A 13,286-nucleotide genomic window follows, 5' to 3' on the forward strand; every position below is an offset into this window, starting at 1 on the left:
TCCATTGACACCAGTCGCGATTAGAGGGGCATACATTTCGTGATCAATTAATTAGAATGATAATAATATTCTAAATTCAATACTGATAAATACATATGCATGTTTACTGACAAACCAATCCAAGAAAGGAGAAATGAAATGAACTTTGAAAAAAAAAAAAAAACGGAATTTAAATAAATGAACATGTCGTAATGTTGCACCATCGTGCAGCTGCGATGAAAATAGAAGGAAGAAACGAAAGTCTTTTACGAAATAACAGGACAGACCTGTCCCCGACGCGTAGCTCTTGCTGATTGCGACCGTCGAAGGAGACGTAAGCTGTGCTGCGGGCCTCGCTGTTTGCCATTATCTGGAATAATTGCGAAAAACGCAAACGATTAGACAGATCTGACATGCGGTTAACTTTTACCTGTCGCCGTGGAAGAGCTCTTGTCTATTTCTACCGTCAAAGGACACCCACGACGTGTTTCTGCTGTCGGGTGAAACAGAAATCTGTGATAGAAAGTAAGACTTTGTAGTTAAATCGTCGGCAGTAAAAGAAATCTGTGGGGTCGAAGCGAATCGTTTAATCTACAGTATTCTCTGTCAGATTATCACAAATTCAGGAAAGGTTGTCATCTATCCGGTTCGCTTCTCTTTACACGTATGAATGAATGAAACACAAGTGAAGCAGTTACAGAAAACGATAGAAATAACTTTGCAACAACCTATCAAAGATTACTGTAATTACAAATGCAAAGTCTATCCCGAGCTCAACTTATCAGCGCATGGGACGCCCCCACGACGCCCTTCTAGACGTATCAAAATTATTTTAAATGGCAAGGGGCAACGCATAGTCTGAGAATGCGGACGACATCCATTGCAATCAAGTTTCCTTCTACGGGACAACGCACGAACTAGAAAATTTGATGTCACCGCGATGAGAGTCTCTATTGACCCACACAGAAATACTGCATGATACTAATTCCATGTTACTTGATACAGACTCTGGCAATTAATGACCAATCAATCGCAATACGTTATCTAACTTTATCGTGAAACTATTTTTCTATAATGACACGATTGATTAGTACCGAACGTAGTTTCCTTAACTTCGCGTTGAGTCTGGAAACACGTATAGAAAGTGGTGAAAAGGCAGTGAACAAATTCGGAAGTACCTTTAGCTCGACGCCGGCTGGCACAACGATAGGCCTGAAGGACAAGGAGTGAGGGCAGATCGGTGTGATCATGATGGCAGGTACCGAAGGATGAATCATGCTGGCTCCGGCTGCAACGGCGTACGCGGTCGACCCGGTCGGTGTGCTTACGATCAGGCCATCACCCTGCACGCTGGTCACGTGTTTGCCGTCGATGAAGAGGTCGATATTCGAGAGGTACGGAGACGGGCCACGATCAACCACGACCTCGTTCAGCACCAGAAGATTTGTTGGTGGTTTGGCCGGTTTACCCTCCTCTCCTTTCCGCACGATGATACATCTCAGTCGACTTCTCAGGGTCAAGGCCGCGTGACCTAAACAGAAGGCCAACGTTCATCAGATTTACAACTTTGCTTTTAACAGGATGTTGTCAGCCATTTCGGAACGCATCGACCGTAAGAGGTTCATTTTTTTCTGCGTGGCTCGACGATGAGTTTGCGTTATCTTTAATACACTCTGTGCGGAAGCAAACGTAAGTGGTGCTCTTTTTCTTGCACGTATATCTTAGAGTGATTCAGTGATTATTTATCGCGAAAACCAGTTGTCCAACCTTTTGCTCGATCAAGTGGGGTTCTCATTGGTTAAAGAAAAGTATCGATTAAGCGAAGACATTGTTTCCGAGGAAGGCTCGATTGTAAACCAAAGCGTGGAAATATTCAATCTTAAAAATACAAACATTCTCGATACTTTAAAGCAAACAGACGTTTGTGTAAGAGTCTTGAGCCTGCGGGAAAAACGTCCAAGAGAGGATGATGTTAATTATCATTATCATGAGAATAGTCGTAATAATAGTGACAAGACGTTATTTATTCCAATGTCCAAATCATCGACCAGTTTTGTTACCTGTGATTCTTTTATTTAACATCAGCGCTGTGTTATTTCTTGTGAAACCTGTTTAAGCCAAATATCCTGTAACGCATAGTATGGCTCGATTGTTGTGCAAACTTAGCGTGTTCCATTGTATCGACCAGAGAAGATAATATTCCCGAAGGACAACGATTTCCGCAATCAATTATTTTTGTCATAAAGGATATCAAAATAGAGAGTTGTTACTGACCTTCCAATACATTTGTTACTTGTTCCTGGAAATTGTCGAATTCGAAGGGCGTTAGGAACCCTAACGAACCAAGATGAAACGCCATTACAGGTGGAACAGATTGTTGAAAGAGCAAACTTGCATAGAGGAGAGTTCCATCGCCCCCCAAACAGACGATGAAGTCGATACGATCCTTCAATAAATATGTGTATCAACTTTCGATCGTGGAATAGTATATTTTAAAACTTGAGAAATTAAGTGTTTACCTGCAAGTCGTCCGTACCGTCCCTGAAGGTTTGCAGCCTGTCTCGAACACCCTCGAATCTGGGGTCCCTAGCTAAGGCTGAATCCTCCAAGACGGATGCTTCGACGAAAACTACCATCCGTTTTTCCTGCGAATAAGTAGAACGTCAAGTTTCATGACGCGTCTAAGCTTTATTGCATAGCGTAGAAGCACGTGAAACGAGTCACGAAGTAAATAAGCGCAACAATATTGTGCAGCGTCTGTAAAAGGATACGATGCAAAGTCATCGTTTATACAACTTGCGAAAACTTTGGTCACGTTGAATCGATAAACTGAAAAAAAACTGCATTGCACTTGTAAGTCTCAAGGAGACCAAGTAGATAACAAGAACAAAAATGTAATGACACTTAAAGGACGCAAGGTGCTTTCTTTGAAGCAGGTTCCTTCTTTGTCTCTTTCTGACGACCTCGATTTATGCATAATCTATATATAAATAAAACGCAGTTGGATCTGTCTGTTTGAAACCGCATCATGAGGATACTGCTGAAGCAATTTTGATAAAACTTGGACTGTACTTATAAAGTAACGTGATTTGTAACCTGAGATATACAAATAAGAGCATGAAATAAAATGTATACTATCTCCAGCTTACCGCTGCTTTTACAGCAAAAATGTATATAAGAAAAGTTGTAGATAAAGAAGGAAGGTAAAGTTTATACATAATACATAGTAACGTACCGCAAAATGTGATCTGATAAGATATGTGTAATTATCGTTTAAATGCTGCATAATCTTCGATCTTTAAAGAGCATAATAACTGTCTAATTATTATGCAATTACCGCATAATTACAGGCAACTACAGCGTAAAAAGTGCAATCAGATTACATTTTTGCATAACTCTGATACATTACAAGAATGAGTTACAGTTTATTAGAAATCGATAATTTGTTGCATTCAAACATTTCCTATCTCGAACAACGTCGGCTATTTTAGCTATTTACAGTGTAACTCTGAATCGTTAAACACTTCAGAAAGTCATTTCGTGAATATTGCTCCAAAGAAAAATATCCTTTGAGAACCGTGGAAGTGTTTATGAAAAACAAGAGATGCTTCGAAAGACCAACATTAGACGGCAATAATGCTTACTTCTATTAGCCAGGTGACTAATTGGACGAACGGTGGCAATACCGACGAATCACGGACTTTTTTGATGACCAGAACAGTGAGAGGCGGCTTGTACCACGTCAGCCTCTGAGAGGCAGGGTCCTGTATGGTCCTGTAATAAGACAAATATGAAGTCTACTCAATCACATAGCATTCAGCTTTATAATAAACAACCTGATCGATGACGTAGATCGTGATCTATTACACTTTATTTACCGTGTCCGATGATGAAGTCGAAAGTTAAGGAAACAATATTGTTAAACGTGCATCATTAAATACACGTGCGTCATTGTATAATTAATATTAATGACAAAATTGTCAACGGTCAAGATACTTTGCGTTAAATAGTATACTCTTGACAACATTGTGTAAATTTTTTCATGTAATTTATTCTAACAATAAACGTGTTATATCCCGATGATGAACCGAAAGTGTTATCGCAATCAGTGGATACGATAATTACGCCTGTCATTAAATAGAAGTACGAGTAGAACGACACGAAATACAAACAAATTATGATTCCGTGTTAGTGTAGGTTTTATCTGAAATTTAAGAAATTGGAAAATTTTTAATAAAAACGAGTTTTGTTACAAGCTTCACATTTTATTTTTGCGTTATACAAAAAAGTTTTTAACGTATTGAGTTAATTCTAATTCTGACGAAAAGTTTTTACTCGATCTTTCGATCGGGACAGGTTTTTCTTATCTTCGTCAATTATTTGCATTTTGACTTACTGTTTTAAAGGTCTACGTTTGGAACTACACGTTTTAGAATACACGCAAAAATGAATTTTTTATTCACTCGAAATACGCTGAACCCCTCTTTGATGTATCAGATAACCAAAATAGTTTGTACAATTTTATGCATTAAAAACAAAAAACTCGATAAAAACATGAACAACTTTTATTTATTAAAATAAGCACATTCACAATCTATGACCTTATTTCAATGAGACACAAGTACATTAACCCACTTCTGCTGCTTTCGAACAAACCTTAGAGTACATGGGCACTATAGCATCCATTCTAAAACAACTCAAATACACAGACAAAAAGAACTTATTAAATCATATTGCAAGTTGAAACATACGCGCAACAATATAATGCAATACGAAACAAAACTACACAAACTTTGTTGATTATCTGTTATACAATTTCGAGGAGGGGGGAGATTTGCAAGCATATACAAAATTAAAACCATTGCTCATGACGCTATTTAATATTATTAAAAGTAACGAGTGAACTTTTGTGAATAGCACGTATCCATTTTCACACAAAGGCAACGGATCGAAAAGCTTATCATTAAATTAGGGTCGTTGAGATCAAAGGTGCGAACGGATCAATAATGCATAATGCAAACTGGAATACGAGGGTGATTGTTAATTAGTATACGCATTGTTTCCATTGCCTATTAATCCCGAAAAACGTTACGATGCAATTTTCATTAGAAAAATTTTAACAACCATACGTACATTTAAAGAAATACTTTGCAAATATCTACCGATAGACGCGTACTGTATATGGTTGAAAATTCTGGAAATGTTTCAGCATTAATTAGCGAAAAATATCTTATTAACCGTCGATTATTGTTGGTTACGATCACAATTGCATCGCTTTCAGCGGAACACTAACTTCCGTTTCCTCTTCGACGATGAGTTAGATTCGATCGAGTATGACAGGTCACTTGTTATTATAATTTTTTTAAGTACCGATCGACAAATAGTATGCCATTTCGAATTCCAGTAATTAAATAGGAATGTTAGAGGATAGCGAATACGGTTTACCTTCAAAATGAAAATTTAATTCGGTTTCAACGATTCTGTAAAGAACCTACCTTACAGTTCCAACCATGACGTGGTACCGGATTGAGAGTTGCGCTCGCACTGAACGTGGACCGAACACGGCGGTACGTTTTTTAACGGTAAACAATCGGACGCCGCGCAAGCGCACACGCGCTCCAATACACGCTATTCGTTTACAGCGAATACACGTTATAATGCGAACACGGTTGATACACGTAACCACGATTCACGTGCATTTGTTTAATCGACAGACACTTGTTGCCGTGACTATATACCATCGTACTCGATGCGACAGAGCGTGTGTATAATGTTCCTTAATTGAATTTTCTTTTTGTGACTATAATTTAACTTAAAATCAACAAATATCAATCTATAAATAATTTTATCAGTTTCAACGTTTGCACTTATTTCTATAAAAACTAGATTTTTTTTCTTTTTATCGCGCAGGACTCGTACTATACACGACATTCTTGCCTCTGATTTCCAAAACATTTCAGATTTTGATAAATCGACATAAAAGAAACAACAATCAAAGAATTATTTTATTTCATTGGCTGAAACATCTATGGATTTTGCTGGATCACATTGCAATGCACGTGTATTTATACATATAGTCAACTATATCGTTTATTTTATCATCAAATAATTTTCGAAAATATTTCATAGGAAAGTAGGGTGCTTCAGGGTCTTCAAGACAATCTTCAAGATAGGGTCTTTCCAAAAACGATAAAAACTATTTTTCGTGTGCAATGCTGATTGCCAGACAATTTTATATGATATTTTTGCGTCATCGGGTAAATACTATTAGATAATTAACATCTGAGTCAGAATCCAAATTCCATCTTCGGATCTGTTACCTGTAATACTTCTTAAACTTATTGCTCTTTTATTTTTACATGATTTTGTATTCATATTTTAGGCGTTTGATATTATAAAACTAAGAAACAGAACAAACATTATAGTTCATTGTGACTTGAAAGTCACAGAGTCAATATCGCTATTGAAATAAAAACAAATATTACTGATGTACAAACTAAGAACTATTATGTACGCTTGTTTTTGTTCAACAAACATCAATGAAAGAACAAATAATGATAATTGTTTCTACCTGCAGACAATTTGTAAAATCATTTACTTCGATACTTCAGATTAGAAGAGATAACTGTTACCAAGAATACTATTGGTTACTAAGAAGATATTATACAGGGTGTTCGGCCACTCCTGGGAAAAATTTTAATGGGAAATTCTAGAGGCCAAAATAAGACGAAAATCAAGAATAACAATTTGTCGATGGAGGTTCCGTTAAAACGTTATTAACAATTAAATTAAAAAATTTCAAATCGTTCTAAAAAAATTATTTTCAGTTGCGGGGGTCAATTAGAATCATTTTTGGTCATTACACATACCCCCGAATTCCTACGCATTTTCAAGAAACAAATTCCTTACCAAAAATCTAATTAGGTGCCTTTCGACGAAAAAAAAAATTTCAAATCGTTCTGGAAAAATTATTTTCAGTTACGGGGGTCAATTACAATCATTTTTGGTGAATAGACATATCCCCGACATCTTGCGCATTTTCGAGAAAAAAATTCAGTACGGGCGGAACTTTAAACGTTAATAACTTTTTAACGAAGTCTCCATCAACAAATTGGTATTCTTGATTTTCGTCTTATTTTGGCCTCTAGAATTCCCCATTAAAATTTTTCCCAGATGTAGCCGAACACTCTGTATAACAAAACGTATACATCACCTTGTGAAAAAAATTATACTATTTAATAAGATATCGTTACAAGGGCCCATAGATGATTATGGAACACGAACACAACTTGTTCCACAAAGAAATTGTTGGAATGTGATTTATCTTTTTAATTTTTAACTTATCGTTACTAATTTTTGCATCTTACGATACGAATCGCGTAAGTCCATTGACCATCGTTCGAGGACAATTGTCTTCTAACGAAACTCATTATTAATTTATCTTTGCACACGTGTAAAGTGCTATGGAAAAAACTAAAATTGTATCTGCTGAGTAAGTAATAAATGATGCATTTTATGTTTAATTATGGCATTAGCAATCAGCGTATAGTGATGAATCACAATAGAAAGGAACGTACGCAATAATGACTATTATTAATGTAAATGTAACAATCTCTCATGAATAGATACTATTTTTATGCGAGCGCACTTTGTTCATTAACTTTAATCGACAAGATATTATAGAGACGAAGAAATTCTTTTCGAATGTCTCGTTAATGATTATAAAATTATAGGATTTATAAGGTGATCATCGTCGAACAATTGGGTCAACGTGTGTTATTTGTACATAGTGTATTTCTTTTTACACGAAACAACATACTTTCCATCGCTCTGCCAGACTACCATAATCGCTAAAAAGAACTGTCTAAGAAAAAAGTTTAAGTCTCCATAACGGAGCAACGTGACTTTCTAATAACGTTAATAAAACGTGAACGAATGACTACTATGGCAAAAAACAAAAAATCTGAAATAGTAAAATAGTAGAAACAAGGAACTACTTACATGACCATTGCGGAATTTTTCATAATACGCCCGCATGGGCCGAACTGTTGAATAGGATTCGGTGCATTCAGACTTCTCGTTCTCCTGGGAACAGAAACGAAGTGTAATTAGTAGAATCGTCGGATCAACGAAGAATTTTCATAACGCTGCATAACAAGATAAAAGAACACGCTTGTTTCTGTACTTTTTTTCTTTATGATATCTTCCCCTGTCTGGAAACGCAATGAACAGACGGAAGCGACAGAGCAAGATTCATGATACTGTGGTCACTGTTGAAAAAAAAAAAAAAAGAATAAAACTTCACGCGGTGCTTATTCATGCAAGTGCTCAGCGACATAATAGCGAGTGCATGCGAATCAATTTGTAATACACTGTACAAGCAATTACGTCGGCATCTCGCAAAGTGACTGGAGGATCCACGGTGAAACGACGTTGGACCGTCACAGACTGGTCATTATTTTTTTAAACCGAGCGCTAGTCAATTGTGATTTATTACTGCCTATGATTTACGAGCGATTCGACAAAAGACGTCGATAAAACGGAGCACTGTATTCAAACAAATAACGAACGTAATATTTGATACAACAAGGGCCACACAGTTTTTTTACAAAGCACGCAGAATAAAATGTTGAATAAAGTTTCTTCGCGAAATGCGTCGAGAAAAAAACATGCCAACCTATACGAGCATCACTTACCACTATTGAACCTAATCGTTACAATTTGATACACACTTTACGACATGCTCGTTAAGTCACGCGTGAACATAAACGCGAGCACATGTATCGCACGTGTATGTTAATCAAGAAACGGAGTAACGACAGTTGAATGAAAATAATAATTATAATCGTTCGATCGGTCACTATTTACGGGTAAAGAGACAATTCACTAATGATTATCACAGTTGTTTGTGACTTTTGTATTTTATCAGGCGTTGATGACGCGCGACTTCAAGACGTACGCGCTACTTTATATCTTAAATAAGCACAACTGTCACGTTTCCGTTCTAGGCTCTTGCATCGTTACGTTTCGTTCGGAGTTTAAAATTAATTCTTGTTTCGAGGGGGAAAAAAAAAAATATTTCTACCTGAGCACTCTGTTCCGTGGAACATTCCCCATCGACGCGTTGATCGATCCCTTTCCCAGCGAATCGATATCGAAATTTACATCTAGGTGTCCATTGCTTCGAATCTCCAGCAAAGGTAACACTTGGTCTGTCATTTTCTCACGGACAAAACGCGAGCAATTAATCGCGAGCTCTTCGGGAAATACGCAGATAGTTTTCTTCGAATTTCAGACGAACGTTGCGAAAGCCATTTACTTTGCAAGATTCCGTCGAGTTGTCCAAGATACAGCTATGTTAATTACTTCCAACTTCGGCGCGTAGTTGCGTAATCGTATAACGATTCCGATTAAGGATCCGTCTCAATCTTTCGATCATATGAATCGATTACCGACAGAGTCCCATCGCTCGACAGCGATCGAATGCGTTGTAAACAACGAAGGAAAAATCGTATAAGCGTCGTGGTAGTATCACTGTATCACGCGAGGTTGACGATCCGACGATAGCAGCGTTTTTTTCGTGATATTGTCCAAGCGGTAATGCGTGTTGCTGATTCAGTAATCTCAAGTTACATAAAAATTCTATCGTGCAATCAAATACCGACCAACGATGACACGAAGATTCTCGAAACGCTACGAAGAATCTTTCTCAAATAACTGACCATAAGATCCAAACGTTCGTCTGGTTTTCGACTCACCTAGTAAGAAATAGTTAACACTCAGTTTCAAGGCCGGTCAATTCTTTTCGTGACAGTCGGTACTGAATTAGAATTTACTTGGCATACTTTCCAAATGCATACGCGTTAAACTTGCTATTTCTAACAATGAAGTACCACAAACACATTTACGTTTCCAGTCATAGGGCCAAAGTTCTTCAAAATAACGATCTCGAGGAGAATTCGTGACGCCTTAGTCAATTGTCTCATAGAAACAGATCACGTTCAATGACGACTGAAGATTTCAAAGCATCAATTTATTAACCTTGAACTCCCCATTAGTAATCACGCTTGAAAGAGTAAGCGATGCAACGAATAACATTTATGTATTATTCATGTTACTCTTGTTGTAATAGAACGTGTAATCCGAAAGATGATCGTAGGTACGTAAAGAAATTCACTTTTCCATGCACCAAACTTTTTCACCTCACTTTTTATCCAATACATATTCGCAACGAAAATGTCCTTTACTTGTCACTATCTATAGGGTATAGATGTATTAGCCACAAGCATTTTATTGCATGGAGCAGACTCTGGAAAGAACCGAATCGCAAGGTGGCTGCACGCAGAATGACGATCGGACCGAAGGTAGCCAACAATTATGGGCTTCTTTGTCCGGAACCGTCGGTATACCGTAAACTCTACGGTTCTTGTCAGTAATAAATCTATCGTTTTATTATGTAATACTCGATGTCGTATCTTATCGTGCGACAAATCTACCTATAAGTTAATTAATTCTCTGGAATAGTTGTGCCATTTGATTTCAAAACAATTATGCTCGTTGATTATCATAAAAAAAAAAAAAAATGAAACCGAAAACATTCTCGCAAGTTTACAAGCAAGAATCTGACGAGCTACTACGAAAAAAACTTTGATAATATTTCCAAATCCATTAGGTAACTTTTTCTTCTGGTTTCGCTCGGTCCGACCACGGGCAGACTTTCTCTCGATTGATTGGGAAACACAGAAAAAGACGGAGAGATTTTACGAAAAGATACAATAAATTATTCGAAGGGAGGATGATATTGTTCGTGAAAAGTCGTGTGTCCCTAATCAGCGGCCTAGATTCCGGCCTATGGAAAGCTTAAGAAACCACCGACGATTTTCTTCTCCAACCTGTCGAGGCTCTCGATCGAATCTGGAAAGGAGAAAACGATCGGTGCGTACGTCCGGTTCGGTAATCGATTGCATCGACGTCGAATTTCTGAAATTCCAATGAACGTTGTAACGGGGGCGCCATGTGCGAAGCCCACATGATCGAAATCTAACTGAACAACCGAGACAAAAAAACGACAGGGAGTCCAGAGCATAAAAGATTGAGTAATTCTAATTATAACAGTGGTTCTCTTTAAATGCAACAATCCATATAGTTAAAGAATAGAACTTATACAGACGAGGATTTGGCGCCTCGAAATTTAGGGTTTTTCGATTCCTTGGTTCAAAATAAATACCAAGAACGTACAGAAATCTATTTAACCCTAAAGAATATTTGAGTCTATCGAAAACGTACACTATACTTCGATGTAACTAGCACATACACCTATACAATTTGCAACAGCCAATATTAATATTGAACACATTGTTCAAAATCTAATTGAAGTGAGTTTCATTAAATATAATATTTAAATCGTATTCGCGTCTACATAGACGATTTCAAAAACGAAGATTCTAATTCTACAGTGGCTTTGTGTACATGTCCTTAGCTTGATTTTGCAAATAACCTTAATGTGATGGATGTGCAGCTATAAAACAATGATTTTGAATCTGCCATCTTACCATCTGATCAGATTCTCTTTAATGACCTTCAGACAATCGATTGAAAAATGTTTAACTAAAGTGTAAACAATCATCTATAGAAATTAAAGAGAAGTGAGAGAAGTTTAAATAAACTTTTATCCCAGAAAGTCTAATAGACATCATTTGAATACTACTGCATGATGGCATGGAATTAAATAAGTTAGCAAACAGCATAGCAATGGAAATATCCTTGGATATTCAATAAATTAATAGTCACATTCCCTCTCATAATTACTCAGATTCTAAAGAAACCATCAAAGCAAAATACAAAGAAGACTTGTAATAGCAAAATCACTTACAAATAATAAATTTTACTTTGACAATTTATATAAACCATCCGAAAGGCCTTGGTTTCACAATTATAATCTTCCAAAACAAATTACCTCTTAAATCTTTAGATATAAACATAACTGTTATAACCTTGCTGTCTCTTTCTCCAGCAGCTAGAAAAACCAACACGGAAGTTTGAATAACTAATAAGCTTCAAATCCGATCACACCAAAGCATAAATATAAATGTATGTGTGAATATGTATATGAGTCTGTATAAGTGTAGGTATCTGCGCATGCATATAAATATGTATGTACATATGCCTATAGTTAAATAACAAATTTGACCAAAATACCTTTAAATTATGATAATTACGAAAAATCTAAAGTCATAAAATATTTAAAATAGATACCTTTATAATCTTTCATGCGAGTTTTACAGTTGTATATCTATGAAATATGAGGTGTAATAGGTTATATTTGCACATTCTAGCTTATGAAGTAATCTAAAGCTTATTACTTTAATAATGAAGCATAAGAAGACAAGGAGTTATAATCCAAAGGAATGTTCAATGGAAGGTAAATACACTCTTGTTCTTAAGGAAAAGGTCTTATTCCCTTGAAGCGTTCATGATTTGTGGTACTGGTTCTTTGCAAATTTGTAAGTGAACATTGGTGTGCTATGTTTATGTGCACAATGATGTTTATCAACTAACCTAAATGTCATTTATGTTTCATAGAAACTTTCCAAATATTGTGGGACTTAAACTAAGATAACTATTTCTTCTGTTTAAAAAAAATATGAGAGAACACAGATGTACATGCAAGTACATACTTCATATTGTTGCATTTATGGTCACAGCAAGCTATACTAATTTATTTTATTACACAATGAAAGCCTATGGTAAATATTTTTCTGTATAAATGTCTCTGCGATTCATAGTTGTTGCAGCCCACAATTGGTGACAGTCTTATAGTTATCACTAGTCATTCAAAATGTTCCAACAGAGATTGATAATTAATAATACTTGACAACAGGGAATCTGTCTACTACAGATAGAATCTTTGTTGCAGTATTGGAAATCTTAGAGCATTGGTATTTTCACGTTTTCATGACAAGATCACTTCACATTTTTGTACCTCCTTCGCAACGCGTTATATAAATGGTGCACTACTGTTCGAATACACATTTGTAGTTCGTTTATTGTAGCACATGTTACAATTGAAGATTTAGGTTAGGCATTCAGGACTCGTAAACCAACACGTGCCCTACCTTAATTCAGCCTCGTCCATTTGCACCAACCGTCGAAAAGAACTTAATAAAGCGTTGAAAACAAATATGGTGTTCGATGAACGAGACCAGAGATGCACGGATTGACCGGGAGTAAGACACGCACTGAGGAATTGCAAAAGAAGTTCGTGAATACCATGGACGGGTCGACGCTCTGCCAGAGACGACCAATCA

General features: G+C 36.6%; 1 protein-coding gene across 11 annotated transcripts in view; it reads right to left on the reverse strand.

The window, feature by feature from the left end:
• LOC143351795 (NAD kinase) overlaps positions 1-13,286 on the reverse strand; it is a 29,736-nt gene that overhangs the window by 1,903 nt on the left and 14,547 nt on the right. For 5 of the 11 annotated variants that reach the window (XM_076783733.1, XM_076783730.1, XM_076783734.1 and 2 more), the window contains 6 exons: positions 7,981-8,064; positions 3,624-3,753; positions 2,499-2,624; positions 2,254-2,425; positions 1,158-1,510; positions 267-349 (listed from right to left, as the gene is read on the reverse strand). In XM_076783733.1, the coding sequence (XP_076639848.1) occupies positions 267-349; positions 1,158-1,510; positions 2,254-2,425; positions 2,499-2,624; positions 3,624-3,753; positions 7,981-8,064 (948 nt within the window). Of the gene's footprint in view, positions 1-266; positions 350-409; positions 493-1,157; positions 1,511-2,253; positions 2,426-2,498; positions 2,625-3,623; positions 3,754-5,474; positions 5,548-7,980; positions 8,065-9,064; positions 10,077-13,094; positions 13,150-13,286 lie in introns of those variants that run through there. The other 6 variants (XM_076783731.1, XM_076783728.1, XM_076783726.1 and 3 more) reach the window with 4 other exon arrangements.

This window comes from Colletes latitarsis, chromosome 2, assembly GCF_051014445.1.
Source record: "Colletes latitarsis isolate SP2378_abdomen chromosome 2, iyColLati1, whole genome shotgun sequence".
NCBI lineage: Eukaryota > Metazoa > Arthropoda > Insecta > Hymenoptera > Colletidae > Colletes > Colletes latitarsis.